Source organism: Lissotriton helveticus, chromosome 10, assembly GCF_964261635.1.
Source record: "Lissotriton helveticus chromosome 10, aLisHel1.1, whole genome shotgun sequence".
Lineage (NCBI taxonomy): Eukaryota > Metazoa > Chordata > Amphibia > Caudata > Salamandridae > Lissotriton > Lissotriton helveticus.
Window position 1 is genome coordinate 1038830966 of NC_136071.1, and position 26949 is coordinate 1038857914.

General features: G+C 45.6%; 1 protein-coding gene across 1 annotated transcript in view; it reads right to left on the reverse strand.

The window, feature by feature from the left end:
* Positions 1-26949, reverse strand: part of NSUN6 (NOP2/Sun RNA methyltransferase 6) — a 149427-nt gene that overhangs the window by 35019 nt on the left and 87459 nt on the right. The window contains exon 7 of the mRNA XM_078663744.1: positions 19126-19245. Within this exon, the coding sequence (XP_078519870.1) occupies positions 19126-19245 (120 nt within the window). The remainder of the gene's footprint in view (positions 1-19125; positions 19246-26949) is intronic.

Here is a 26949-nt window from a genome sequence, read left to right on the forward strand (position 1 = left end):
TTCCCTGACACCGAGCCCTGAAAATGAGACAATCAATCAAGAACTTTCTTTTTCGTCCTTATTCACTTTTATTCCTGTGTGCTTTGTGTCTCTCTTTCTTTGTTTTGCACAGTTAATTTAATTCAAACTTTAATCACCTAATCCCAAAAACAAGACCATCATCAGAACTGTCTTCACTTGTTTGCTTATTGATTTGAAGGTGCCGCAGTCTACATTCCTCAGGTTCACAAGTTCTGAAGAACATGCTCCTCTATCCTCCTCCTCCAGACTGCGATTTCCCTCCAAGCAGAGTGCTGGATTACGCACAATGAAGAAAGACTCAGCACTTGTGGGGGTGTTGTACTTCTTTGCGGGTGAGTTGACGGATTTGGGCCCATTGCTGTGAAGCTCTAATAATGGACAAAAGTGTTTTGGACCAAATATGAGGTGGAAATTTCTTGCCGTTTTTGCTGACTTGCTTGCCTTTGAGGTGCTCTTTGGCGGGGTTCCGGGGGTTTGTGTGTAATTTTTGGTGTCTGTCGAAGCACTGCTGCGACAGTCTAATCTTGATTGCATTTGCTTTTCAGGAAATCCGTGGTGGAAAACAGGAGTTATGATGATTGATGATGATGACCTAGCTGAACAGCGCCGCATTTGGAACGAAGGCCGAGAGATATTGTAAGTATGAGATTTAGCTTTTTCGCTGTTTGGGGGTGTTGTCGGGTGGTTTTTTGCGGGTGGGTTGGCGCCGGCGGGTCTTGCCTGGGGCATTCCTGGGAAGGTCTAATACCGGATAGAAGTGTTTTGGACAAAATCCATAAGGAACAGCCTTTTTTTTGCCATTTCTTCAGACATCTTGCTCAATGTAGCGTTTTGGGGGGCTTCCTGCTGTTCGTGGGTGGGTTGCGGCCGGGGTCTCTGTCGAAGCACTGCTGCGACAGTCTAATCTTGATTGCATTTGCTTTTCAGGAAATCCGTGGTGGAAAACAGGAGTTATGATGATTGATGATGATGACGACCTAGCTGCACAGCGCCGCGTTTGGACCGAAGGCCGAGAGACATTGTAAGTATGAGATTTAGCTTTTTCGCTGTTTGGGGGTGTTGTGTCGGGTGTTTTTTTGCGGGTGGGTTGGCGGGTCTTGCCTGGGGCATTCCTGGGAAGGTCTAATACCGGATACAAGTGTTTTGGACAAAATCCATAAGGAACAGCCTTTTTTTTGCCATTTCTTCAGACATCTTGCTCAATGTAGCGTTTTGGGGGGCTTCCTGCTGTTCGTGGGTGGGTTGCGGCCGGGGTCTCTGTCGAAGCACTGCTGCGACAGTCTAATCTTGATTGCATTTGCTTTTCAGGAAATCCGTGGTGGAAAACAGGAGTTATGATGATTGATGATGATGACGACCTAGCTGCACAGCGCCGCGTTTGGACCGAAGGCCGAGAGACATTGTAAGTATGAGATTTAGCTTCTTCGCTGTTTGGGGGTGTTGTGTCGGGTGTTTTTTTGCGGGTGGGTTGGCGGGTCTTGCCTGGGGCATTCCTGGGAAGGTCTAATACCGGATACAAGTGTTTTGGACAAAATCCATAAGGAACAGCCTTTTTTTTGCCATTTCTTCAGACATCTTGCTCAATGTAGCGTTATGGGGGGCTTCCTGCTGTTCGTGGGTGGGTTGCGGCCGGGGTCTCTGTCGAAGCACTGCTGCGACAGTCTAATCTTGATTGCATTTGCTTTTCAGGAAATCCGTGGTGGAAAACAGGAGTTATGATGATTGATGATGATGACGACCTAGCTGCACAGCGCCGCGTTTGGACCGAAGGCCGAGAGACATTGTAAGTATGAGATTTAGCTTTTTCGCTGTTTGGTGGTGTTGTGTCGGGTGTTTTTTTGCGGGTGGGTTGGCGGGTCTTGCCTGGGGCATTCCTGGGAAGGTCTAATACCGGCTAGAAGTTTGTTGGACAAAATCCATAAGGAAACACCAGTTTTGGCACTTTTTGTAAGTTAGGGTTCGTTAGGGTTAGCCCTAGCAGCAGGATTGCATGTGTTTAGGGGGGTTCTATTGCAACGCGGTTCTGTTGTTGTAGAGCACTGTTGGAGCGATGCTGGCTATGGATACTTTTGCTTGCTTGCAAGTGGTTTGAATACAATCCACGGTCTGTATTTGGGCCTACTGTTACTTTCAAAGTACGTTTTGTAACCATTTTTCTGCTAGGCATCGTTTTTGGAGATATGATTGGGGTTCTTCTACATTTTTGCGACTGGCTTTAGTAAGGGTCTTGGTGGGAGCATTGCTGGGAAGGTCAAATTTTGTTCTAAAACACAGTAGTACACCCACCTTGAGGGGAAAGATCCGCTATAATATTTTGGCCATACTTATTGATCCTTAAAAAGGTGACTCAGACAGAGCACGCAATTTCAAAAATATTGTACTGTCTATTAGGGAAATCAAAGTGTCACTTTTTGAACCACACAGCGTACATACCTTTTATTTATTTATCAGTGGTATTGTAATAGCACTTGCTGTTTTCCGTTCAATAATTACAGGCCGGGTTTCAGTCAACATCCGCCAGGCAGGCAGTGGACAGGGTGTCTCTTCTGTCAGTGGTCACCACCACATTGATGGACGAAGCGTCAGCTGGAATGGAGGAGTGCCGCCAATAAGAGGAATTGTTTGCTGCATGCAACTTACTTACCAATTTCAACAGGACAACTCCAACAACATACGCAATACAGATACAGTATCCATTGTTGTCTTTTATTCTATGAGTGTGACTGCATGTGCTTACCTTTAGTTTGTAACCAAAGATTGTCTGTAAACTCTGTATCTTCAATTATTGTTTGTCCATGCTCTGCTTTTTTTTTCTTCTCTCAACAAAACCTACCCAAAAAGAAACCCCCATTCCCATCCATTTTACAAACCCTAACCCTCTTCCCCCGGGCTGTGTTGTTTTGCTTGATGTCTGACTAAAATGACATCAATAATTCCACACACTTGCTGGGGAGGATAAGGTGATAGCAGCAACAGGCTGGTGAAGGAATACGAGGATATCTTCTAGACTTACTCAGCTTCAGTACTATATCTTCTAGTAGTAGTAGCCAATGTCAAATAAATTCAACGCAAGTACTAGTTATACTTGCAAGCAAATACTTAACCATTTGTTAGGCTACATTATGGCACTGTTCTAGTGTACTGTCACCTGCTATTTTCTCGATCGTACCGTAACCGTTGTAATGCTACAGTAAGGAGGACAAACAAGGTTTCGTTTTCTTTTTTTCCATAGGCATGCAACTGCCACTGTGTCACACCACTAGTACCACCGCAATGAGGAAATGTCACCCGCCCAGGATTGACAACGTTAATCCCCATTTCACCTGGAGCCAGCCCTGGGCCTAGCCCTAATTTCTAACACAAATTACAGGTAAGATAAGCGTTTGGTGGGAGGTAGTATAATGGAGTATTATTTCGGAGTAGACAAGAGATTGACGGTTGTACTACTAAAGTCCTACGACTGTTCAGGAAAACAAAGTTACTGTTACACCCCCGCCCCCCACCCACCAGACTGAAAAGCAGTAAAAAACAGGTATGGTCAGATAAAGTTGAAAAATATATTTATTTAGCCATAACAAAATAATCTCCCTCACCCACCCTAACCCCAACGATTGTCTCTGAAACGTCCCAAAACGATCCCAACTCCCAAATCCCACCCCCCAAAAGTCTATAAAAAAAGGGCAAGGGACACTCCACTACTGGAGGGTGCTGGTGCTGGTGCATGATGCGGCATGGGCATCATACTCCTTGCGGAGGGTGGCAAGCTCGGAGCGGAGGCCCTTAACCAAGTTCTTATACCTCAGGACCTCCTGCTCCAGGTTGGACATGCGGACTCGTAGGCGGCGTTGGCGTTCCTTGCAGCTCCTGTGGGGGGCAGCTGGTATTTCGGTTGCTTGGCGGTGGCAGTCGGCTTTCTTAGCCCGGCTCGGTCCCGCTGGCTTAGTCACGGAGGAGGATGCAGTGGTCACAGTCGAGGATGTTGCCCCGCTCGACTGCGTGTCCTCCTCCTCCTCCAGGGCCACCAGCCGCCGATACTCGGCGACTGTGGCCTCCAGCCTCCGTTGCCGGGCCAATCTAGCCTGCTCCCTCCTTGTTGTTGATTTGGAAGGAGCAACTATATGAAGAAAGAAAGACATAGTCTGTAACCAATGCTCCTTATTAATAACACAAAGTGATTGAGCCGAAAGTTGGGTCACCGAGTACAAGTAGCAAATTGAAAGCACAGTACATAACTATTGAGGACAGTATCTATGTAACCTCCCACTTCTGCATCCTTGCTCTAACAGTAGTGGTAGTTTAATGGACTAATTCTACGACCACTATGGACTTCCATTACAGTCGACTATGACAGTACACCAGTCTTATTCTTCTTCTTCTCTCTTGTTTAGGGAAATGGGTACGTTATCTTATGCAAGCCGGCAGAATGACATGGACACAGCACAGTGAAGTTGCACCCGAGAAAAAAAGTTGCACACCATGATGATTGAGACAGACTTGCGTTACTGTACCGGTCCAGTACATGCAGGTGGTGAAGCTATTACTTTTCTATTACGGGTGGCACTGAGAATACTCTGTTACAAGGGCTACTGCTTAATTAATTTACCTTTCACCCTACAGTGCAAATGAGTACTAGAAAAGGAAACTGAAGAAGCTAACTAATTTGATTATCTATCACTTCACATGGGACGTATTTAATGACAGATGAGATGACTTTAGGTGCTTTGCTTAATATTGAGTGAACAGTGATACACCCACACATGAATGACGTACTACAAGTAAACTAAAGTTATTAAGAGAGGTACGGAGTGTCCACCGTAATAACCAGATATATGCTGTGAATGCAAACGCAATACAAAGTACTGCTACTATTCATGGTAGTATTGGACACATTTACAATTTCTTTTCCTTGCCTTCCCTGCACTGGGACGGACGTGCGGGTGCGGTGGTACATGCTCTTCAAGGTAACACTTACTTCACCTGGCGACCATCTACTCTCTCTAGATACACATGTGCTATGTAAGAGTCAGAGAATACCATGCTCCAGGCATCCATTCAGTCAAAGTATACGCACACATACAGTTTCTGTTTCACCCACCCAGGCTGCTGTCCTTCCACCCATCCTTGCTTCATCATTGACCCAGCCATGCACCATACCATATTCTTTCCTTCCCAGCCACCTCTGGGTCCAAGCAAACACATATCGTTCTTCTTTGCCAGCCATCATACAAGTTCGCGTCCCACTTACTTACACCCTTCTTTCGCTTTTCGTTCATCCCATCCATCACGTTCGTCTAAGAACTTATTGGGATTCTTCTCACCAAAAACTTCACAGCTAAGTCGAAGTACATTTCGAGGAGGCTACTACCTGGTTGATTTGTAATTGTAATACACCCGTGCAGAAAGCACACTATGCAGTCTTCAATCTCAATAAGTAAGGAATATATAGCTTACCTGTTTCCGCCACCACCGTTTGATCCCCCACAGGAACGGCCACCAGCTCTTCTACCGCCGCCTCCTCCCCAGAGGCCTCCGAGTCCTGGTCCAACACAGCCACCTCCGCGCTGGCCCCGTCACCAGATGTTACACCTACAAAGTACATTTAAGAATGTTAGAATACACCACTCACTACTATATAATATTTGGTCTAGGAGAAATGTTAAAAAAACAGAATACAATGTAATAATTTGTGACTGTCTACTCCATAGTAAAAATGTCCCATTTTCCAGGGAAGGCTGTTGTCTTGCTGCACTTTTATGCACAACTGATGAATGCTTGCTTTTGATTTTTAACACGCACCACTTTTTCTCCTAACAGACAGAAGCTTGACTCCTGAGTCCTAAGAACACGACCAGGATCAAGTTCAAACTAGGTGAGAGTTCGGCTCGACCACAAGAAATGTGTCCAATTAATCGTCAGCACTAACCACTTTTCCGTTTACAGTTAAATAGTTTTATGACAAAGTAGATTTTAATAAATGTGTTTACTTTTAATAAAGCTTTTAAACTTAAATCGACTCTGTGGTTTTTGTTCCTCTAGACTAGAGTGGATGAGCTAAAGGTTTTGGAATTTTTGCAAGCATGAGTGCCTCTGACACTTCTTGACTGTGCTGTGACTCCGTACTACTCTCTTGTCCTGCGTACGATAATCTAGAGATCATTGGGGATCTATAATCGGTGACTTCGGGAGCTGAATGACTCTGCCACACTATCTAGTCAGTAAGGAGACAGTGCATAGAGGTATTGCTGAATATAATGGGAGTCCAATGGAATTGCCAAATGTCCAATCTTAGTTAGCTACACAGACAGACTAATAAGAATAGTCTAGTAATACCACAGGGAGTCATATTCGAGGCAGGATAAGAATTTATATCCAGTCTACAAGAAGATCAAAGACGATTTAGAAAAAATCGAATGAGGAACGCTAGGAAAAAATAGGTACTGTTTATTAAAATCTAAACTTACTGGGGCCAGCAAAGGAGCCCTCGCCTGCCCGATCCTGGCCTGCATCCTCAGCACCCTCCTCCTGTGTCCTCTTGCCCTTGGGGGGAGCTGATGTACAACATGAAAGAAAGAAAAACCAGAAAACATGGATGAGATTTTTCAACCAAATCAAACATTTCAAAAGAACAATAACAACATATTTTGGAAAAATAGCAAATAGATAGACAACTATTCCACGGGATCTATCTCATGTGGTATACTACGTTATTCGTATTGCCTGATTTGCGGAACGTTGACTTAGAAAGTTCCTATGTAACTCAATAAACAGACTACTAAAGAGGTTTGCCTAGGCCTGGCACTGCAGGCAGCAGTGCGCAACACGTGACAGACAAAGTCCATCCTGCTTGCAGATCAGTGAATACTCAAACTATCAATCCACCCGCCACCACCGCCACTATTTCTTCTTATAGCCATGTGACTGTCTAAAGGAAGGACTGGACTTCAGTCTGTTGGGGCTGATTTATAAGTCCCTTGCGGAAGTTGCGGCTGATTTTCCTCCATTGTTGCGTGCCTTTTCTGACGCAGCGGCAGAACAAAAGACTCGCCATGGTGTTGGTGCGGCGTATATATTAAAAAAAAAAACACATATGGGCGATGCATCACGTTGTAAAGCCCTGCGCCATCAGGGGGCGTTCCGGCGCAAGGGAGGGCGTACCTGCGCAGGAACGAATCCTAAAAGTGGCTGAGGGAAATCTACAAGATGTCAATCAGTCACTTTTAGGACAATGATGCATGACTCAAACCCTGCGCGCTTGAAGCCGACGTACGGCTTGATGCAGCATTGGGGAGATAGGGTACCCCAGAGCATTGCTGGAGCTGCGCCATCGTTGGCACGCAACTCCAGCAATGCGCTGCCTTTACGGCACAGATGCGTAAGGCTTCTGTGACGTTTTGGGCCAATGGGTGGTGGTGGCATGGCACACAATTACTGCCGCATCCCTGCTACTTTGCAGGGATGCGCCGGTAATTGAAAATATGACCCTTACTGTCTAGCATTACGCAGTTCTTTTCTTTACAGTACACTCATACATAATTTCTCAGGCCAATGAAATGCTTCTGAACACAACATACAAAACAAAGAAGCATAGTAGCAAGCAAGGCTACTGAAAAGGAGAGCAGTGCACCTGAAATGCATAGAAGATTTTGAAATATAATTTACCTCAATGTAATCGGCAGCATTATTGCTCTTGGTAAAGAACAAAGATTTGCAAATAACAGAGCAGGATAAAACAGAGTAGTAAATGTACTACTACTACTACTCACCAAGCCCGGGGACCTCTACGCCGAGCGCGTCCAGCAAGTCCCGCTCCCGGTCCATGACATCGGTCCAGCGGTGGGTGGCCTGGTTATATGTGCGCCGGACCCCAGAGATCTTGTACATGGCCCGGCACACCTTCTCCCACCGCTTGCGACGCTCCCGGATGCCATAGCCGGTCGCGATCTTGCCGCCTCCCAGGATCGTCTTGGGGAGGCGGCGCTGGACGTGGAAGATCAGTGCCGCCACTTCCTCCGCGCTGAAGATCTCCCTCGGGACCACTTGCTCCCCCCTTAAACGCCCGCACGGGAGCCGGGCACGGGGTGCGGGACCCTTCCCCTTCTCAGGGTGCTTCCCGGCTCCCTTTACCATGGTCTGGGCAGAAATAAACTTAAATGATAAAGAAGAAATAGAATAGTGAAGAAGAAAAGAAAAAAGAGTTTAAAAAAGTAGTTTAAAAGTAACTAAAAGCTGCAGAAAACACAAAAATATAGAGCTAGAAAAATAGAGGGTTAGATAATAAGTAAAATTAGATCAAAAAAACTTCAAACAAGCAAAGGATGGCAGAGATTGAGAGAGGATAGAGAAAGCATGCCCAGAACCATAGCAATGAATGAGAAACAAGATGGCCGCGCCCGTTCACGACCGCGTGGGTAAGTTCGCGCGAGATTTTCCTTGCGAGTACGCGCGAAATTGTACTAGCGAGCAGCACACTTTGCGAGATTACACATAGCGGGCGGAAACGGAATTACGTCACGCCAACAAGATGGCCGCGCCCGTGTACGACCGATAGGGTAACTTGGCAAACGTATAGCTAGAAGCGCCTCGCGAACACGCGCAAGATCACGCGAACATACACGTCGCAACAAAAACAATTTTGTATTCGCACGTATTCGCGGCTTCCGAAATCGATCTCGCACTGATTCGCGCCCCAAAAAACGCGCGAAATTGCAGAAAAAACGATTTTAGCTAAACTGAAAGCAATGAGCAGGTGCAAAAGTTCAAACTTAACATTAGTAACATTCAAGGTAGTGCTTCCTGATGGGCCCCTCCAGAGTTTGCAACTATTCTATGACCCTGCTATGACCCAAACAGCAGGCTCATAGAATAGCACCATAAAGGTCCTGTGAAAAAAAAATTTCACTGCAACAAAAAGCAAATTACAGATAAGGAAGGAAGCAGGTGCCAGCCAGACTGGAACTTTCAAAATTACTGACACATTAATGAAACACAAATTAATTGATGGCAGTTGAAGAAGGGCAGGTGTGCTTGCTTTTTTCAACCACCATAATCTACAGTGATAAATAAACCTAATAGGTGCCAGTGAGGATGTACTAGAGGGTGGCATGGGTGTCCCAGAGGGTGGCAGTGGTGAAACAGAGGGTGCTGTGAACCTGTGATAAACCAGACGTAGAAACAACATAGTCGCGGCCGTTGCAAGCCGAAAAGTAAGTTCGCAATTGCGAACTTGTCCCAAAATCGGCGCGAACACGCGCCAACACAAAAAACGGAAAAATCCGCAAATCCGCTAGAGTTCGCGGATCTTCGCGGATTGCGAATCCGTAAATACGCAAGTTCGCGGATTGCCAATCCGCAAAATCCGCCCATGCTTAGTGGCTGCTGTACATGTACGCACATGGTTAGCATCCATCTAGAAATGTCATTTAAAGCTTTAGGAACAACCATTAAAAGATGGCCGAATTGCATGCAACAGAATGCTTTGTGGTCACCTGAAATTATCAACCTTCAAGGCTGGACGATGCTATTGGCTTTGCTAATACTTGTGATATGATTCAATAATCACTGGCAAATTCAAACGTACGAGCAGTGGCAGGTGACAGTGAGTAACTCTGGAAATACATAATTCCCTGGTGGGGGCACTTGGGGAGGAGGGGAAGCAGGAACAGCAATAGGGGACAAACAAGAGGTTACAACAGGGGGCTACTTAAAGTCCCACTCTATCACAAAAGCCAAAGCAAAATAAAGGCAAAGTTATGTAAACTGGCACAAAATGCCATGGCTTTAAGGACCGCCCACACACCCAAAAGCAATTCTTTAACAAGCACTGGAAAAGCAAATATATGTAAGTCAATGCTTGTTTTTATGTTTTGTCATGGTTTCTGTAAAACGTAATTGCTGCAGAACTAAACAAAAACCTGGTCTCAAAAAATTGATATTGGCACAGTAAACCAATTAAGGAGACTATTTTGTGGGTGCATTTGCTCCTTGTAAACGGGCAGAATTACATTACTCACAGTGAATTTAGCCAATGGGTGAAGTGGGCTGACTTACTGCCTATTGCTATGTGCTGTAGTGGGTGAAAGAAAAATGTGAGACATCATAAGATACCTATTGACTTAAACAATGCGTGCTATTTCTACTGTCTCGGCATCTCCGATTGTGATCATACTGGGCTGTAAACATTATGTTATTGTACCCTTCACTCTTGCATAGATTTCCTTTGCCACATTGGACTGTATCACTGTGTAAGAACCTAGTTAGTCAAATAAAGCACCCTGACTTTCTTAAGACCACATTCACTGTGTAGAAAAATGTAACTAATTTAAAAATAAAATTTGAGAATCATAATGTTTAAATGCAGAAATCCAGTAGGACCCCCATACAATTAGCTAAACATACCATAGATATAAGGTATCAGATTACACCGGGCCAGCAAATATGCAAACCCATCCACCAGAACAAGGTAAACATAACCAAAGATTTACATTGTTCTCATGTTGCTGATGCAACGTAGCAAAACAACTTGAGTGGTAGGGGAGCCGAAGCTCATCTTCTGACACAGCCATGAAATCAATTAGAACTGCAATGTTAACACTTTACTCAGAGAGGAAAGGCTTGTTGTAAGGCAGTTATTAGTATTATGCCTAGGGATTTTTTCATTGAGCGGTGTTATAATAATAGAAAGATAGAAAATGTCATAGCAAAATTAAAAGCTTCCAATTTTCTATTCAAAACGCACAATCATATTTCATTAGCTAGGTATAAAGTAATGTACAAGCAGCAACTGCTACGGAAGAGAAAGCACGTTAAGCATCATAATGAAATCCTAATAAAAAAAATTAAGCTGAATAAGGATACAAAAAAAATATGAAGCACAGAAAAGATACACTAAAAATAAAATCTGATTAACAACTCCTATTTCACAGAGTTCGAAATCAGTAAATGTTGAACTTGGAACTTAAGTATTTTAAAGTAACCATTCACCTTGTACCATTGGAGCAATGTAGGTGCAATGAACCGGTTGGCTTGCCAGGAAGGAGAGAGTGTACAGGCTTAAACCCTAGTTTCAGTGACACATGAATAGTCAACCAAGAGGAAGAAATTAAGGATCAGTAGACGATCAGAAATTTAAGATGGAGTCGAAGTCAATTAAAACCGGATTCAGTTATTAAAAACAATATCCCAGAGAAAAAACAATTCTAATACCAAACGGCTATTACCAGAGGCGGTTCACTCCAATATGCTCTGTAAAATTATCCTTATCTGTGACATTCGGAAGCAGGAAAACTTCACACTTCGATTCAGCCTTTTTAGGTAGGTTCAGTCCTCTGACCAAAGCTACCGATGTACTGGAATGTATTACATGTATAAGTTCATCCAAGTGCTGATGATAGTCAATGAATGGGAGATAAACTTGCTATGGTTGGTTGCGTACTCCCCGTTACATTTAAGTTTCTTTGGGAAGAACTGGAGTGGAGAGGGAGCAAAGTCTTTAGTTCGACTTGGGAGTGGCCTTCCATCTAGTTCTATGTTGAGATGAGATGCTGAATTGCAATTTTTCCGAGACAGAGTCGAAACCCTGATTCTATGGTCCAGATTTCTCATTATTAGAATTGTTAACAAGTTCTTATTCTTGATTTCTTTCAAGTATGGATGAAGCCTACAAAGAAATTAGCAATCAATGTTTCGAATCTATTTCCACAAGACACCTGTCACCAGAACTCACCCTACCTCTCTTACCAAGGAGCTTGAGGAATCACTTACAGGGCTGATAGTGGTCAGACCTAGCATCTTAGAGAAAGTCTGGAGTCGAAGAGAGTGTCGAGAAGCCATCAACTCTTGCCCAATGCCTGGTATTGACTGGATTCAGTACTATCAGGTGCTTCTGAAATGGACAACCACCACATTGAATACCACAGGGTAGTAAAATTGAAACTCAATTCTACGGGAGTTGCAGCCCAAGTAGGTAAAGAGATGGCCTACATGCTGCAGGGAATGTGCACTAAACAGCAAAAGTCCAGCCAATCTTGTCTCGAGATTTTTGAAGACTGTTGGGATTGTTGTTGACTTTTGGGAATATTATCACAGAACAAACACATGATAGCCCGGCACACTTTATGCACAATTTGTAGTAAATCACACAGTTCAAAAGGATCTGCAGCCTGATTCATGTAGGCAATAGCGCTCGCAAAAGGGCCAGATTCTAAGAATCTGGCCCTTTGCGAGTGCGATTTTTGCATTTGGTATTCACAATCCCAAATGCAAAAATCGCTATTTAAGAATTCGCATATTTGCGAGGAATGGCATTTAAGGAATCTCTAATAGAGATTCCTCAAATGCTATTCATGACACATCAAGAAATAGCGATTTTGCACTTTTGGGGCCGCTATTTACCGAGAGGTCAGACCTGTCGGTAAATAGCAAAAACTCAGAAAAATGCTTTTAAAAGCATTTTTCTAAGTTGCATGTTGCAAACACACATGTCCTTTGGACATGTGTGTGCGCAACACCTGTTCAAATGTGCATTTTAGGGGTGCTACAGGGCGTCCTTTGGACACCCCTGGCACCCTTAAAATCGCTATCTCATTTGCGAGTAGCAAATTGCTACTCGCAAATAAGGGATACTCCCCATTCATTCCTATGGGCCTCTTGGCCCATAGGAATGAATGGGGAGTTTTTGCGAGTAGCAATTTGCTACTCGCAAATAAAGAACATGTAGGAATCGCTATTTTATTAGCAATTCCTACATGAATGCCGTTTTGCGTGTCCTCAATAGCGAGTCGCTATGATTCGCTATTAGGGCCACGCAAAACGGCATGTACATGAATCAGGCTGCTGGTTCCCTAGACAAGTCGATGTTCGTTTTCAATTTATTCTTTATTTTTCATTCTTAAAAAGACTTTTGAAAGCACCACTTTTGAAACCGCCAACGCGTTTCGTCCCATCCAGGGACTTCTTCAGGGCTTAAGAAAGTAAATAGCGAATGTTCAATTGAGTAATCTTTCATATATTCACAACTGGTAATTTTTGGATTTTAATTTAGTGCACATCCTCATATATTCAAGGTAGTATTTCACAAATAGCCTCCATTTTGTGACTCAGTCTTAAACAAGTAACTTACCTCCGGTAACACTCTTTCTGGTGGATTATTTATTCAACCACAAATTCCTCACCCTTAGAATATCCACAGGCGCCATACTGGATTTGGAAGATTTACACAACATTGCTCTCACATGCTGGTACTTAGCGTCGTGGTGTTCCGCGCCAACCTCGTTCCAACCCTGAAGTGACAATTGAGCCACATGTAAGCACCACTGCTGTTTGACGACATCTGTGTCTTTCTTAATTCTGTCTACACTCTCAAACATGGATCTAAACAATCAGAGGTACCAGCAAGGAGATCTCTGGATCTGGGACAATTTTAGATGGGTAAAGAGATCTTGCTACAGAACAGGTAGGTGGGAGAGCAGTAAGGAATCTGCAGTTTAACAGAGTATCCACCAGAAAAAGCGTTACAGACAGAAAGTAACTTCTTCTGATGGCTACTTATAACTGCAGATTCCTCAGCACGGTATTTTCCAGGTGGTGGGTCTGTTGAATAACTTAGACTAAAAAGTCCTGCAGTACTGAATGTAACGTCTAAAACACCCATCCAACTGGGCCTGACTGTCAAGGCAGTAGTGCATCATGGATGTGAGCTTCATGAATGTGTGCAAGGATGCCCACATTCCAGCAAAAATCAAGAACAGGAGCTCCATGGGGCAATGCGGTGGCAACAGCCTAGACCCTAGTGGAGTGAGCTCTCAATCTTTCCGCAGGCTGCTTCATGTGTAACAAATGTTAATGCAGACCACTATCCAACTTGACAGAGTCATTTTCTGTACTGCCTAGACTTTATTTGCCCCTGCAAACCCCACAAAAAGCAGATTTTCAACCCTATGTTATTTGGTGCGATTGATGTAAAAGCTCTTCAGGGTCTAACCAATGGAGTCACTCTTCTTCCTTTGAGGAATGAGGCAAAGCAAAGAACACTGGGAGAGTGATTGCTCAATGTGGCAAGCAGTCATGACCTTTGGCATAAAGGGCAGCTGGTCCTCAACACCATTCGATCCGGAAAAAAGCAGGTGTAAGGTGGCTGCCCCGAAAGAGCTTGGAGTTCATGCATTCGATTAACTGAAGTCACCTCGACCAAAAACACAGTCTTTGGAGTCAGAAGTAGTAGATAGCTGTGCATATGTTCAAATGGAATGTGCATGAGGAAAATGAGAAAACATTAAGATCCAAAAGGTTTTGGAAGGAAACAAATGAGTCAAACCTTTTAGAAACCTCTTCTAAACAGGTGATTTGAATAAAGGTGGTTGGTCCAGTAAATGTAAAACAACCGAAAGGGCGGACAAGTAACCTTTAATGGTGCTCACTGTAACTCCTGAGACCTGGTAGGTATTGTGTGGTTACTGCTTACTAAGTCAGTGTGTACCAAATCATGTAAGAAAGAAAAATTTCTTTCTAGAGTCCCCTCACTCACCGGGGTTGCCCCACGGTGACATGCTTCATCATTGGGGCCATCCCAGTTCTCTACGAAAAGGGGCGTGCTGCGACAAGGCGACTACGCTGGAGCACTGGTTTTGTGAGATGACTATGTGTGGTGCAAGTGTGGTGATGGTGGAGTGGGTGTGAAATTAAAAATACCGTGCTAGTGGGCCTCAACAATTTATTTTGCTCCTAGTGTGGTATAAAAAATTAAAAAGGGGTAACACTGTGTTCTAACTTTTACTGAGCTAGATCAGTGTTGAGGTCAACATGTTTCAAGCTCCCCCAAGCTTTTCCTCAGGACCATACAGGGTCCAGCCCTGTATTGCCACTCCTGTTTTCAAATGAAAAAGTGTTTATAATGATAAATACTAGTTATTTATATTAAACGCTGTTGATAAAAAACATGCGTGTAGTTGTACATACGGTTTGTATTTTACTCGCAATGATAAACGAGTGTTTGTTAACACCCCATGGTCTTAGGCAAGGGCAGGAACGCCTCGTGGAAACATTGTATGCGGTCGGGTGAGGAAGCACCAGGTAGTACCGAGCGGGTTTGCCGATAGGAACAATGTTTCCACGAGGCGTTCCTGCCCTTGCCTAAGACCATGGGGTGTTAACAAACACTCGTTTATCATTGCGAGTAAAATACAAACCGTATGTACAACTACACGCATGTTTTTTTATCAACAGCGTTTAATATAAATAACTAGTATTTATCATTATAAACACTTTTTCATTTGAAAACAGGAGTGGCAATACAGGGCTGGACCCTGTATGGTCCTGAGGAAAAGCTTGGGGGAGCTTGAAACATGTTGACCTCAACACTGATCTAGCTCAGTAAAAGTTAGAACACAGTGTTACCCCTTTTTAATTTTTTATACCACACTAGGAGCAAAATAAATTGTTGAGGCCCACTAGCACGGTATTTTTAATTTCACACCCACTCCACCATCACCACACTTGCACCACACATAGTCATCTCACAAAACCAGTGCTCCAGCGTAGTCGCCTTGTCGCAGCACGCCCCTTTTCGTAGAGAACTGGGATGGCCCCAATGATGAAGCATGTCACCGTGGGGCAACCCCGGTGAGTGAGGGGACTCTAGAAAGAAATTTTTCTTTCTTACATGATTTGGTACACACTGACTTAGTAAGCAGTAACCACACAATACCTACCAGGTCTCCGGACCCTTCACATAGGGTCCCTGTATTGCAAATACTGACTGGAGGCCGACCTGGTTGGGTTTAACCTCCTCCTCCCTCTATTTTTTGTTTATGCTCACTGTAACTCCTCCATGCTGGGTTAGAGATAAAAATTTTAAAAAATACATCTGACAAACTGACTTGCAATAGGTAGATATTGCGGGTCTCACACCAGGCAGTCGACAAGACTTTGTTGAAGGACGCATGTTAGCTAGGATGACAACTTCAGGAGAATCGAAAGTGCAACAGCCACTGCTCAGTCACCACACATGGACGTGCAGATTGCACAGGGCTGGTTGCAGAACCCTGCTTTGCAGCAGGAGATCCTATCAAAGTGATAGCCTAATCACATGAGCAAGTGCTCATGCAGAGAAGTTACGGGTAACCAGGAACAAGGCTGAAACATCAGGATTGGAGCCCAAATGTCCTAAATTAGTTGTGGTTGAAGCAAGGCTCGCAAACTGCATTGTATCCAGGATGGCTTTAATTAATTGAAGGAGTCAGCTGGAACACTTGGCCTGTTGATAGTGAACCACAACAATGTGAGGAGGTTCACCGTAGTCTGGAGGTGGTCTATGACTGACAGAGGTGAGCCCGCCTACAACAGCCCGCCATCAAGGTAGGGGAAAACTGGAACCCCCATCCTCGGTCTGTGAGCTGCAACCATCACAATCACTTTTGTGAACACCGGAGGGCACTGGTGAGGCCCAAAGGGAGCAAGGCAAACAGTAAAATGCTTTAGGCCCACCTTTCACCACAAGAAGAGGCTTGGGTCTGCAATATGGGTACATGAAAGTAGGCATCCAGCAGATCCAAAGCCCCCATCAAGACTCCTGAATTCAGGGGAGGCAGAGCCTGGCCCAGCGTAAACATCTTAAGTTTGTCCTTCCGCAGGAAGAAGATGAGCAGTCTAAAATAGAACAAAGGCCTCGGGTTTTTTTCGGCACTAGGTAATAGCAGAAGTAACATCCAGTTCCTGTGGGTGGTAGTGTGCCACTAAGGGCAAACTGGCGTGGCTTGCTGGCAGATGCTGGAGGGGTGGGACACTGGGAAGTTCACTGTATCTGAGGGCTTGGAGGTTGTCCGCTGGGTCCTTAACTCCAAAAGAACTGTTGTGCCCATTTGCTGGGGCAGGTGGCCTTAGTACTGCCTGTAGGCCAAACCCCAGGCAAGGTGTCGAAAGGGGCAATACTGTTGGGGATAATGCCTCCCGGGTGTAGAGAGGGCAAAGGAGCCTGCTATGAGTGCTTTCTTTTGAAACACTCCAATGTGGAATTGGTCATCTCGCCAAACAGGCAATGCAGTCAAAAGACATATTCCTAAGTGACAACAGAAGGCACCAGAGAAGCCCGTGGATCTCATCTACACGTGGCGCTACTGCACCCGATAGTCACAACTATCCTTCCTAGGCAGTCAGTAGTGTCCAGTCCTGATGACATTTTGCTGCATACTGGACATCCTGAGTAATATGCCCCAGTTTGGCAGGGAATTACCCCGGGACTACAGGCAACATCTTGGCAAACATTTCCCATATTGTATGGTAATACCTAGCCAGCAAACAGCTGGCACTGATCAATCAAAGGGCCAGACTGGCCGAGGAGAACATCTGTTTTCTGAATGTCTCAATTCGTTTCGGCTCTTTATCAGGGGAATTGTGATTAACTCTGCTGGTAAATGGCTGTACTATCGGGCTTTCAGGTATAGGGTCCTGTGTCAGGAAAGCAGGATTATCAGGGGCAGTCCTGTAGCTTCCGGCCACATGTCTATTCACAGGTTGGTAAGAGCAAGGCTTAGCTCAGGTGCCCATTAGAGTGTCAGTCAGGGATTTGCTGAAAGTCAACAAGGGCTTTGATGAAGCCTGCCTAGGTTGAAAAATGTCCATAAAGACGCTGTTTTTACCCCAACAGTAGGTATTCGTAAGTCCAGGACTTCAGCTCTGCACCTGATGATCACAGCAAAAAAGGTTGTCTCTTCAGTTGAGGGACAAGGCGGAAAACCCAGCCCAGTATCGGGGGAAAGTATCAAATCCACTGGCCTCTTGGAGGTCCTTGTAGAAATTGTCATCATCATAGTGTGGGGGTAATTCATCACCCTCTTCACCAAAAGCTGGTTCACTTTGGTCAGCATCTGATCCAAAATGTTGCTGGAGCTCAGAAGCCGGCTCCTAGTTAAAGGCTATGTTTTGTTTGAATAAGTAGGACAGGGTGTGATGGAACTGTTCCAACACACAACCTCAATTACAATCGAGAGACATTTAGTTTGGAGTCAGACAAGACATTAGGACCAGTGTCCTCCTCCAACATTGGCACCATTGGGACAGGGATCAAAGTGGCAGAAACAGTCTTGGATCTTGGTGGCGGATTTGAAATTGGCCCCGGAGTCAAAGCTGAACCAGAATGGCTCAGGAGGAACAGATGGCATCGAGGAAGGATCTGTCTGTGGTAATTCGACTGGAGGCCTTCACGGATCAGTGGGGCCACAGGGATTCAGAAGGGTGCCAAAGAGTCTAACCATGGTTTCTCTGAAAGCCTCAGTCCGTTGCGATGTCACAGTCGGCACTGGGAATTCTGGTGCATCAGGAGCAGCTGCAGAATCAGCCCCTAAGCAAGGAAGCTATTGATTCCAGCAGCTGCAGTCTACATGCATGCAGGGATGGGAGGAATGTACTAGGTACCACATGGCCAGGACCTTTAATGAGAGTGTGACTACTAGGCTGGCCTACATCCTATACTCTACGCGGCCCAGCAGTTACACCTTTAAATACCTTAACTGAGGAAGTCACTCAGGAGGGTTTGTGTGAGTATCATGGTTGTACGAGTATGATGGGTAAAAAAAGAGATGTACTTGTGAGTGTTTAATACAAACTAAACCCAAATAGGGAACAAAAGTAGGGATCTAAAATTTAGTCCTGACCAAAGCCAATTGACCAGGAGACATAAGTTATGGCATGAAACCAGGTGCTGGAGCTAATAAACTCCCCCAACAGCATTGGATTCTGTTTTTAATCATGCCATAATACCCAGAAATAAAGTTTCATATGACAAAATAGGGTAGCCCTATACGATTTTAATCATAGATCCCTCTCCTGAGCCAAAGAGCTCGCTTGAATATAAAGGTTGAGCCGCCTGTATCCAGGCGAAGACTTCATAATGAAGCATGCTATTAAAAACAGAATAGTACGTGAAAAACCTTACGTGTTGTCCAAACGGGTCAAGGATGAGCAAAAGAAATGGTCCTATTTCAGTGTGTTCTCTCTTCTGTAATAAGCATACATTTTTACCATGGACATAGGAGTTCAGCTTAAAAACAGTAGACTTTCATTGTTTCACACACACAACATAAAACCACATGCCAAGCCACTGACTGATCTTACCTTATCATCCATTAATGTTGCAATATGCGTGGTCTTTCCTCCAGGGGCAGCACACATGTCTAGTACCCTATCCCCAGGTTGAGGATTTAAAACATGGCTCACGACAACAGAGGGCAAGTTCTGGCTTAGAGAATTTCAGAAAAGAAAAATAGTTAGAATTCACATTGTTACGAGTGTTCAGAGAGTTCATTTAACCCCTTTAGTGCTGCCGTTGGACGTTTCGAGCACTACCTCCGTAGTGCTGCGCACGTCCAACGGCCCCACCCGTTTCTTAGAACGTTCAGCACTGGCGCTGAACGTTCGACGAAAGAAACGGGTTAAAGTCTAACAGAGCTCAAGAGCTATTGTAAACAAAACATGAATGATTTTCAACACTGTGGGGCAAAGTAAGTATGCTTGTGCTAAAAAGAACTTCAACAATTTGATGAGGTCTGCAACGTTTTATTAAAAGGTCCAGCAAAAAAGTTTCGTAGAGAAAAGTAATTATTTGCAGAATACCATTTGAAAGAAAAGTTTTCATGGTAGAAATCTCATGCAAATTCTTAGCTTTGAAAGATATTTTGGAAGCAGGCATACTTTACAACCATGAAAAAAATCAAATTGTTTAGAGATTTGCAAAGTTTGTCACGTTTTCAAAAACTTTGCAGGTGAAACTATACCTATATCAAAATGCATAATTCAATAAACGACGGCGGGGATTGAAACAGGTATGCACCAAGGTGTATTCACAAAATAATAGAGTTCATACAATCTTTATATCCTTTTGCACTCAACTTCTTGTGGTTCACCGTCAAAGCCACAAAATGTCCCAAAATTTGAAATAATCAAAGAAGGAGTGCCCAAAATCAGAAAAAAATTATTTTCAGTCCAATGCTGTAGTTTCTTCTCTTTTTTTCTTTTCTTTCTTTTCTGCTTATTCCAATTATTCAAAATCATTCAACAGAACATCATGTACAAAGTCCAATATGGCCAATTCAAAATTACAACGTTCAAAGTTCTTGAGATGAAAATCACATATAATCTGAAGATCCACCAAAATGAAATTAAATTACATCACTCAATTATATACAGAGCCCCCAGATGGGGGCTCTGTATATAATTGAGTGATGTAATTTAATTTCATTTTGGTGGATCTTCAGAATATTTGTGTTAAGTAGATCTGTTTTCAGTATCATAATTTGTTTAGAATGGAATATAGGCAGGTAGAATAAGGTATCTCACAATAGTTGTGACCTAAATGGTAATGTCTATAGATCCATGAACAGAGTATTTTGTCACTATGAAGTTGGATGATGTTTGTAAATCTGTTTTTTTCTGTTTATTATTCTACAGCCATGATGATGTCCGACTAGGACGAAACGCGTAGGCTGTGTCATATGTGATTTTCATCTCAAGAACTTTGAACGTTGTAATTTTGAATTGGCCACATTGGACTTTGTACATGATGTTCTGTTGAATGATTTTGAATAATTGGAATAAGCAGAAAAGAAAGAAAAGAAAAAAAGAGAAGAAACTACAGCATTGGACTGAATAATTTTTTTCTGATTTTGGGCACTCTTTCTTTGATTATTTCTATATCAAAATGCAGTAATGGAGTAGTTTCACTGAATAACTGCAGACATTTTGGATTTCCAGATTCCATTGCATTAGTTAAGCATTTAATGGGTTACAAATAAAGGTTGTTAAATCAGACCTTTACGTGCCAGTACTGCACATGCATCCATGTAAAATAGGTGTTATAAATGGCGATTTCCGGTTAGCTAAGGCTTGCGCCAAAGCCAGGCAGAGACCACCACTCTAGTCAGGGCAAGGGAGTTACACTCTAAAGATAACCCCTGCTCACCCTCTAGGTAACGTGACACAAGCAGTAAGGCTTATCCCGGAGGCAATGTAGGTTAAGTATTTGCGCACGGATCCACCAGCAACAACATCCCAGGCCCCCCACAAAAGGAACTCCACACAAGGTTATATATAAAATAGCCTTTGTATTATACCAAACACATTAGATAATAAACACACACTTTACAATGTGCCATAGGCATGGTCAGAATTTACAGGGGATTATGTACATAAAACAGGGCCACATGGACCACTGTCTGGAATAAGCACTTGGTAGAACTAGCACTTAGAACATAGGACAATTGTAGCATAAAATAGGAAATGTAGCACACAACCAGTAACCACTGGTAACAGGTAAGTACCTCCTACGCAATCCTAACCACCTTAGGCATATATCACGCGGGGAACCATGAACTCACTAGCATAACTATACTAGGAAAAACAACCTCCTAAGCATAAACACACATAGAGGTATAGGCAAAAAGCATTGCATATGATGCAGAAATCACATTAGGCAGGTAATCATAATTGCGCAAAGATCACATAGGGCATAAACACGTACCCCACGCCGGGGCCTAACACATAAACTGTCCCCAGGCCAACTTGACCTCTCAGGGGCTGAAACGCCCTGTGTCCAGCAAAGTCAGGGCAGGCTGCGCAGGCAGCCAAAGAAGAATGCGCAAGAGGGGCAAGCCTAAACGAAGCAGCTGCCCACTAAGTGCTGGGCAGCGGGGGATCTCCTCTGGGCTTTTCACGGAGACAATGGGGCCCAAGCACGATGTGGGAGCCACGTGGGCTCTAGAAACAAAATGCGCCCTGGGAGCCTTCTAGGCTCTAGATAAACAAAATGCCCCAGGGGTCGTTGGAGCCTCGACAGGTTCTAAATAAACAATCGGAGCCTCAGGAGCCTCGTGGGCTTGAAAGAACAAATGCACAATGTGACAGGGAGCCTCTTGGGCTCTAAAACAAATATGCCCCTGTGACGTTGGAGCCTCGCGGGCTCAAAAGGAATGTGCCCTGCAAACTAGGGGGGAGCGGCCCGCTGCCAACCGGGGCGGCTCTACCCTCCAAAGTGCCCCGGAATCGTTGGAGTCCCACTCGGGGGACTCGAAACAACAAAGAAGAACTGCCCCCGTCGTTAGAGTCCCGCTCGGGGGACTCGAAGTGGAAAAATGCCCCCTGAGCCTCTCGTGGGTTCTGAAGAAGTGGAAGCGCTTCACGAAGCTGAGGAGCGACCTGCGGGGACGCCCGCACTCACCGGCTGGTTGGGAGGCGGCGTGTCCTCTCGGCGGTGTCTCCTCTCGGCTCCTGGGCTGCGGGGCTCTACCTCCACTCGGGGAGCCTCGCTGACGGCACCACCTGTCGTCACACGCAGGAATGCAGGGTCGGCTCCCGCTGCTTCCTGGTGCTGGCGTCCTCTTCCTCTCTCTCACTCACCGGAGCGCGAGGTGGGCTCCCGTCAGCTTCCGGTTTTTGGCTAAAGTACTTCCGGGTCGTCACATGCAGCACGGCAGCCCGGAGGGGGGGTGGGGGGGCATAGGGGGGTGGAGCGGTTCACTCAGTAATCCGGGGTAGGCTCCCGACAATTAAATAATAAAACGGGGTGGGCTCCCGTGATGGCTAAAAATATCGGCACAGAGTCCCTGGCGGGGTGGGCACCCGCTAGGGACTTCACAAATCGGCAGAGATGCAAGGTGGGCACCCGCGCCGAAAATGAAGCAAGGGGGTGGATCCTCTCTCTTCCCAAGCAGCGTGATGCTGCAGACAGCCTCCTGAAGCCAATCTAGCGCCCCAACGGCGCTGCAAGGAAAATAAAGCGCTCCCTGGCGCTGCAGGTCAAAGTTCAGGGGCCAGGTCCTTAGGAAGGAAAAGGGGGGCAAGGGCTGGGCCCAGGGTCCAGCTCACAGGGCCATCCAGGCAGGGAGGCAGTCCCCAGTGGCGGTCCTCCTGGAGCCCAGCGGCAGCAGGCCCCCTCCAAGATAGGATCCAGGAACAGAACATTTTCATGGAGTCACAGCCCCTTTTTATATACACATTTCCTTTGTCTGAGGGTGCAGGGTGGGGGGAAAAAAAAGTCACAGCTGGTTTTGGAGCACTCTGGTGTGCTCAGCCCTTCTCACCATTCACTAGTCAGGCTAGGGTCATCGGTCGCACCACAGGGGGCAGAGCCAGAATTGTGTGGGGAAAGCCCAGCCCTATTCAGGTCCCAGGTGCACTCCTCCCTCACATCAATCATGCAGATCTCTTCACTCACCACCGGGGCAGACCCATCCTGACTCTTGGAGCCAGGCTCACCAGCCAGCTCCAGCCAATCACAAGCCAGACAGCCAATTCACATAAATTACACAGACATGCCAACTTCTAGAAGTGGCACTTCCACACTAGACACAATAACGTCGCACACATCATCGCGCAGCATTTAATCACACGAGTCCGCACATACTAAACTCGCATCTGCACTCCCCACCCATCAGAACTACCAGGGACACATACATTCCTATGGGAGGGCAGGCCAACCTCACTACACGCACGCACTTTACCCTGGGACACAGTGGTAAAGTGCACAGAAGCCAAAAATCACTAACACCAGGTCACAAGTAGAAGCAAAAAGTTTAGGGGTGAACCTGCCAGAAGGGTCAAGTCCAACAATAGGTAGCCATTCTCATCTATTCATCTTGTGTGCGCAACCTCATCAGTCTCCTTCTTAATAAAGAGGATCACTGACATAATATCGATTACACAAATATCGAGGTAGCAAAATATCGAGTTAAAAATATCGACTACAAAAATATCGACCTCCTAACTCCAAACAGGTAAGTGCAAAAATATCGAATTAAAAATATCGTTGTAAAAAATATAGATAGTAAAAATATTGAATTTTTTAAGTATCTTAAAAGTAATTGAAAAATAATAAAATATTAAATATAAATAATTTAAACATACTTAAAATACTTAAATAATCTTAAAAATAAAAAATAATTAATTTAAGTTAAAAATAAATAAACATACAATTTTATTTTTAAAAACATACATATATATATGTATTTCTTACGGAAACCTGGATGAACGCCTCTTCAGCGCCCGACATCGCCATAACCATCCCGGACGGTTACAAGATCATCCGAAGAGACCGCATCAACCAAACAGGAGGAGGCATCGCCATCGTCCACAAGAACACCATTCGCATCTCAACCAGCTCCGAAGACACCCTCATAGCCACCGAACACCTCCACTTCCAGATACACACCGACCCCAAGACCACACTCAGAGGCACCCTCATTTACAGACCCCCAGGACCCCGCACACAATTCAGTGAAGACATCGCTGACTTTATCAGCCCACACGCCCTCCCCTCCGACGACTACATTCTCCTAGGGGACCTCAACTTCCACCTAGAGTATAACAACGACAACAACACCACCACCCTGCTGGACAACCTCGCCAATCTCGGACTCAAACAACTGGTGAGTACCCCCACCCACTACGCCGGACACACGCTCGACCCAATCTTCAGCCTCCAGCAAGCACATCTCCTTCAATCACGCCACGGGACTCCACTGGACTGACCACAGCTGCGTCCACTTCAGCTTCAGAAAGACCACGACCCACCACCACCCGCAACAAGTTCCCCGCAGAAACTGGAACAAAGTCACCACCGACCAGCTCACCACATCTCTGAACCAAAACCCTCCCGCCATATCAACGGACCCAAATCAAGCAGCCATCAATCTCGCACAGTGGATCACCCACTGCGCTGACGAATTAGCACCCTTGAAAAACCATCACAACAAACCAGGGAACAAAAAAGCCTCCTGGTTCAACGACGACCTCAAGAACTCCAAAAAGAACTGCAGCGCCCTCGAGACAGCCTGGCGAAGAAACCCAACCACAGATAACATGACCGCCCTCAAGGACGCCACCCGCAAACACCACCAGCTGATCCGCTCCACCAAGAAATCAGCATTCAAGGATCGACTAGACAACAACGCCCACAACAGCAAGGAACTCTTTAGCATTGTCAAAGAGCTCACCAATCCCAGCGCCGGCACCAATGACATCACTCCCTCTCAAGACCTCTGTGACTCTCTAGCCTTGTTCTTCCACAGCAAGATCGCGGACATACATAACAGCTTCGGCGACCAGTCCACTCCCCTCACCACCGAACTGAAGCCCCCCTCCACCACCCTTCGCGCCTGGACCCCGAAGACACCCTCCGCTCGATGAACTCTATCCACTCCGGATCACCAACCGACCCATGCCCCCACCACATCTTCAACAAGGCAGTCTCCATCATCGCACCCCAAATCCGGGACATCATCAACTGCTCCCTCAACACCGCTACCTTCCCGGAAAGCTGGAAACACGCCGAACTCAGTGCCCTACTGAAGAAACCTACTGCAGACCCCACCGAACTTAAAAACTACCGCCCCATCTCGCTCCTCCCATTCCCCGCCAAAGTCATAGAGAAGACCGTCAACAGTCAGCTCGCCGCCTTCCTCGAGTCTAACGGCTCCCTCGATCCCTCACAGTCCGGCTTCCGAGCCAACCACAGCACCGAGACCGCCCTCATCGCAGCCACAGACGACATACGGACACTACTCGACAACGGGGAAACAGCTGCCCTCATTCTCCTGGACCTCTCCGCAGCGTTTGACACAGTCTGCCACCGCACCCTTGTACCACGCCTCAGCAACGTCGGGTTACAAGAAAAAGCATTGGATTGGATCATCTCGTTCCTCACCGGAAGAACCCAAAGAGTCCGCCTCCCCCCTTTCAGATCAGAGGCCACCAAAGTCATCTGCGGCGTACCACAAGGATCATCGCTCAGCCCCACCCTCTTCAACGTCTACATGAGTCCCCTCGCATCCATCGCTCGCCAGCACAACCTCAACATCATCTCATACGCTGACGACACACAGCTGATCCTCTCCCTCACCAAAGACCCAAACACCGCCAAAACCAACCTACACGAAGGAATGAAAGACGTAGCCGAGTGAATGAAAGACGTAGCCGAGTGGATGAAGAACAGCCACCTAAAACTGAATTCAGACAAGACGGAAGTCCTCATCCTAGGATCATCCACCTCGGCCTGGGACGACTCATGGTGGCCACTGGCCCTAGGAAGTGCACCCAAACCAACAGACCATGCTCGCAACCTGGGATTCATTATAGACTCCTCCCTCTCGATGACCAGACACGTCAACGCCGTCTCATCGTCATGTTTTAACATCCTACGCATGCTCCGAAAAATCTTCAGATGGATCCCAACCGAAACAAGGAAGACGGTCACCCAAGCACTTGTCACAAGCCGACTGGACTAAGGAAACACCCTCTACGCCGGAACCACAGCCAAATTGCAGAAAAGACTTCAACGCATTCAGAACGCCTCCGCTCGACTCATCCTAGACATACCCCGCCACAATCACATATCCGGCCACCTGAGAGACCTTCACTGGCTCCCCGTCAACAAGAGAATCACGTTCCGTCTCCTCACTCACGCACACAAGGCCCTCCACGACCTAGGACCCAGATACTTCAACACTCGCCTGACCTTTTACACCCCCACCCGCCAACTACGATCGTCCAACCAAGCCCTCGCCGCGATTCCATGCATCTGAAGAACCACCATGGGAGGAAGATCTTTCTCCTACTTAGCGGCCAAAACCTGGAACTCCCTCCCCACCCACCTCCGTCTTACACAGAACCACCTCTCCTTCAGAAAACAACTCAAAACTTGGCTGTTTGATAAGTAGCGAACCCCTCTCCCTCAAGCGCCTTGAGACCCTCTGGGTGAGTAGTGCGCTATACAAATTCTTGACTTGACTTGACTATATATAAACATAATATTAATAAAAAATACATAATATTTTTACCATAGGTTAGCAAGACAGTAAAATTTACTATTAGTACTTCACAGAGTGCATCAGTCGAGAAAGCATTGGATAGTGTAGGGGTACAAATTACTATTCCCACTCCAGAGAGTGC